Below are 4,856 nucleotides of genomic sequence, written 5' to 3'. Positions count from 1 at the left end.
CACACTACATTTCCCACAAGTCCTCGCGCGGCTCTCTTAGAAAGTGCAAGCCACATTTCCCACAAGCCTTCGTGCCACTCCCTGAGAAAGTGAAGACTACATTTCCCAAAGGCCCTCGTGCCGCTCCTTTAAAAAATGGCATGAGATTTCAGCCACATTGGGTAGTTAGTTCCCAGAGGCACAGAGTGCAGTACTGCAGTTTTATTCGTTAGCTGAAATAAATTATGAGTATTTAAATTACACAGGTTTCTTATGAATTACATCTCCCTGATGATTTGGCTGTCCTCAACACTTCCTTTTTTGGCAGAATTCAGGAGTGGAATTTCTCCAGACATGGTCGGTTCCTGCGGCCCTGCTGCGCTGCCTCAGCACTACCTCCACTTGTGCCTGTGGCTCCACTTGCTTGGTTCTGGTCCACCTGACGCTCACCATGAGAAAACACGCTGGACATGAGCATTACCAGCCTGTACACTTGTAAAGGTAACTCGGAATTGCTCTTCAAATTTTATTTGTTAAACCACATAATACCATCTTTCATGGCAAACCTGCATTTTCCATTCTTCAGGAGTATGTTGGATCTCTTGATCACAATAACTTTTTAAAATGTTCACTGACAGAGGTAACACAGGAGTGGAAAACCAAAAACCGTAGGTTCTCACTTATAAGTGGGAGCTAAGCTATGAGTACACAGAGGCCTACAGAGTGATAAAATGGACTTTAGAGACTCAGAAGGGGGCTGGTGGGAAGGAGGCGGGAGATTTAAAAAAACTACACATGGCCAGGCGAGGTGGCTCACACCTGTAATCTCAGCACTTCGGGAGGCGGAGGCGGGAGTCAGGAGTTCAAGACCAGCCTAGCCAACACGGTGAAACCACGTCTCTACTAAAAATACAAAATTAGCTGGGCGTGGTGGCACACACCTGCAGTCCCAGCTATTTGGGAGGCTGAGGCAGGGGAATTGCTTGAACCCAAGAGGTGGAGGTTGCAGTGAGCCGAAATCGCATCATTGCTCTGCAGCCTGGGCAACAAGAGCGAAACTCAGTCTCAAAAAACAAAACAAAACAGAAAACTGCACATTACGTACAGTGTACACTACTCGGGTGACAGGTGCACTAAGATCTCAAAATTCACCATTTTATAATTCATCCATAACCAAAAACCAATTGTACTCCAACAGCTATTGAAGTTTAAGTTAAAAATAAAATAAATGTCCACTGACCAAAACAGAAGCATTTTTCTCCATTTCTATTCCCTTTTTTTTTTTGAGATGGAGTCTCGCTCTGTCACCCAGGCTGGAGTGCAGTGGCACAGTCTCAACTCCCTGCAACCTCTGCCTCCTGGGTTCAAGCGAATCTCCTGCCTCAGTATCCCGAGTAGCTGGGACTACAGACGTGCACCACCAAGCCTGCTAATTTTTTTGTATTTTTAGTAGAAACGGGGTTTCACCATGTTGACCAGGATGGTCTCAATCTCTTGACCTCGTGATCCGCCCGCCTTGGCCTCCCAAAGTGCTGGGATTACAGGCGTGAGCCACCGTGCCCGACTTCTATTCCCTTCTTTACCACCACTGATGATAATCCCACTTGTTCCCATGCTGGAAAAGCATTTAGTACCGTACCATCCACGTAAAAGAATCAGGATATTCAAGGGATAAGATGTATTTCAGAAGACATCATGGCAAGTACAGATACTTGAAGTATCACTTCAAGTCACAATTTATTTTCCTGCTCATAAGTTTTTTTTCTTTTTCTTTTTTTTTTTTTTTTTTTTTGAGGGAGTCTCGCTGTCACCCAGGCTGGAGTGCAGTAGCATGATCTTGGCTCACGGCAACCTCCGCCTCCTGGGTTCAAGCGATTCTCCTGCCTCAGCGTCCCAAGTAGCTGGTACTACAGGCTTTTACAACCACACCCGGCTAATTTTTGTAAGTTTACTAGAGACGGGGCTTCACTATGTTGGCCAGGCTGGTTTCGAACTCCTGACCTCGTGATCTGCCTGCCTTGGCCTCCCAAAGTGCTGGGATTACAGGCATGAGCCATGGCACCCGGCCTAATGTTTTTCCATTTTAAGAACAGTCTTGACACTTGTGAATATTCCATTTTTTTTTTAGACTGGGTCTCATTCTGTCTCCCAGGCTAGAGTGCAGTGGCATGATCTCGGGTCACCGCAACCTCTGCCTCCTAGATTCAAATGATTCTCCTGCCTCAGCCTCCCCAGTAGCTGGGATTACAGGCACATGTCACCACGTCTGGGTAATTTTTCATATTTTTAGTAGAGACAAGGTTTCACCATATTGACCAGGCTGGTCTCGAATTCCTGACCTCAAGTGATCTACCCGCCTCAGCCTCCCAAAGTGCTGGGATTACAGGTGTGAGCCACCTCACCCGGCCTCCATTATTTCTTTAATTATTCAGGTTCCATTATGTCATGGATTATTTCAGTAACATTGTTTGCTCTTTCAATTTGCATAATCCTATCCCTAAAGAGATTGAAAACTATGAACATGCCACTCCCAGGCTCCTTGGGACTTGACACATCCTCCTGGGATCATCTCAGAGGGGACTGACTGTGCCGGCACCATGGAGGTAGTGCTGATCTTTCTATGCAGCCTTTTGGCCCACATTGTCCTGGCCGGTGCAGTTGAGAGGGAGAAGGAAATTGACCCTTTTCGTTATGACTACCAGACCCTGAGGATTAGGGGGTTGGTATGTGCTGTGGTCCTCTTCTCCACTGGGATCCTCCTTATCCTAGGTTGCAGATGCAAGTGCAGTTTCAATCAGAAGTCCGGGACCCCAGGAGAGGAGGAAGCCCAGGTGGAGAACCTCGTCACTGCAAATGCAACAAAGCTCCAGAAAGCAGAGAGCTGAACGAAGTGCAGCCCTCCAGTGGGAAGCCTCTGGAACCTGAAGGCAGCCGCTTGAACTTTTAGATGCAAATGTTGATGCTTAAGAAAACAGCCACCTCAGCAACAAATCTTTCCCCAAGAGAAGCCAATAACTTGTGTGTCCCCCCACGCCCTTCCCTGTCCCTTCTAAACACCATTCCTCCACCTGATGATCCAACTAATCTCCTGCCTCACCACTGCAGCCTGCAGGCTCCTCCAACTCCTGTGATGTGTCTGTGTGTGTGTTTGCTGACTGTAGTGTTCATGGCTACTTGTTCATGGTTATTACTGTTAGTGAACTGTGGATTCACTTTCCTGGGCAGAGGCTGAGCCATGTGGCCATCTGCTCCTCTCTGCCCCCCATCACCTCTCACTCTTGGGAGTCTGCTTTTTTCCCTGGAGAGTCTAGCTCCTTCCCTTTAGAGCATGGGCAGGAGTCTCCAGTTGTCTTGGGACCTGGGAAGGTTTGCACCACTTTCATCATCTTTCTTTATGGAGTCTCTTCACTCCTTTTACAAGAACCTCGCTTCCTTATCCCACTCCAACCCCAGTCTGTTCTGAAGATCAGCAATTAGAGATACAAAGCAAAGCAAGGAGTTTGTGAGCCCAGCATTGCCTTCAGGAGGCTATTATACCCTTCCATGGTTATTTTTCTCCCTGGGGAAGCACCAGGTAGCTCCATCTGCCCTGCCCTTCACATAGCACCCAGGGATTCCAGGCTCAGGGCTGCTGCTTTTTTTCTTTTTTTTTCAGAGTCCCACTCTGTCACCCAAACCAGAATGCAGTGGCACGATCTCAGCTCACTGCATCCTGGGTTCAAGGGATTCTCATGCCTGGGTCTCCCGAGTAGCTGGGATTATAGGCATGCAGCACCACACCCAGCTAATTTTTGTATTTTTAGTAGAGATGGGGTTTTCCCTGGCCTCAAGCAATCCACCTACCTTGGCCTCCCAAAATTCTGGGATTACAGGTGTCAGCCACCATGCCCAGACCAGGCCCAGGGCTTCTAATCTGCCCTTGGGGAATGTAGCCATTACATATCTTATCAGCAATAACCACAGGGGCTGTGGTACCCCACCCGTCTCCAACCTTCCTGCTTCCAATACTTCAACCTACAGCCCAGTTTTTGTGAGCACAGGCTTCCATCCTTGAAGTTGAGTCTCCAGCAGGTGATGACTGAAAGATTCCCATTCTGTTGCCGCCAGCACACTGGAACGGACAGAGGGAGAGTAAGGGGCCTTTGCTTCTCTGCCCATGTCCCCTTGGTCAGCAAACTCCCGCATCCTTTGTGCTGCCTGTCAGTGGTCAGAGAGGTGAGTGAGGTAGGTTAGAGACCCAGTAGGCTCCATGCAGTGCTGCTGCAGAGGGTACAGGAAGAGGTCAAAGGTCATAATGACAGCGGGAGCTCAAACGAGATCCCGCCCTTCCTGTCCTCCATGTGCCTGTGGAAATCAACCAACCGAGCCTCTGTGCCAGACTGCTGTTTTCTGTATCACGATCTGTCTGAACAACAGAAAAAAGGAATAAAATATTTGTTTCCTAGTGAAAAAAACCCATGAACAAAAAACAAGTAAACTTCAATCAATGGATTATTTTTAAAGTAAACAAAAGTTTTGGAATCTTTTCTTGAGAATTAAAATATTATTTCAAGACTTTACATAAACTAACAACTTTCTCAACTGTTAGTTACAGGAGCCAATGAGTTTCTAACTACAAAGGAAATGAAGAATATCGAATGCCAAAAAAAAAAAAAACAATCCTTTAATCACTCAATTCTAATAGTATAAATGCTGAAGTAAGAGAACAATTTTATGACAGTTACTTCAATGAAAATGCAAAGAACATCAGATGCTATTTGGACCTCATGATGCAGAATGTGGGCAGGATGGCCCACAACTTGGAATCATTCATGCTGTACTTCAGCTTGGACCAAGCATGTCTGTGCCTTTATGCAAACATCAACCACAATTTGTAT

At 46.8% G+C, this 4,856-nt stretch overlaps 1 protein-coding gene across 1 annotated transcript; it reads left to right on the top strand.

Moving 5' to 3' along the window:
* The first annotated feature begins 2,576 nt into the window (after positions 1-2,576).
* On the top strand, positions 2,577-4,585 carry LOC129006308 (FXYD domain-containing ion transport regulator 6-like). The gene has a single exon (XM_054435854.2). The coding sequence runs from the start codon at positions 2,577-2,579 to the stop codon at positions 2,862-2,864; it is 288 nt and encodes a 95-aa protein (XP_054291829.1). The 3' UTR covers positions 2,865-4,585.
* Positions 4,586-4,856: the final 271 nt, after the last annotated feature.

The sequence above is a fragment of the Pongo pygmaeus genome, chromosome 8 (assembly GCF_028885625.2).
Source record: "Pongo pygmaeus isolate AG05252 chromosome 8, NHGRI_mPonPyg2-v2.0_pri, whole genome shotgun sequence".
NCBI classification, from domain to species: domain Eukaryota; kingdom Metazoa; phylum Chordata; class Mammalia; order Primates; family Hominidae; genus Pongo; species Pongo pygmaeus.
This window is presented reverse-complemented; position numbering and strand designations above follow the sequence as displayed.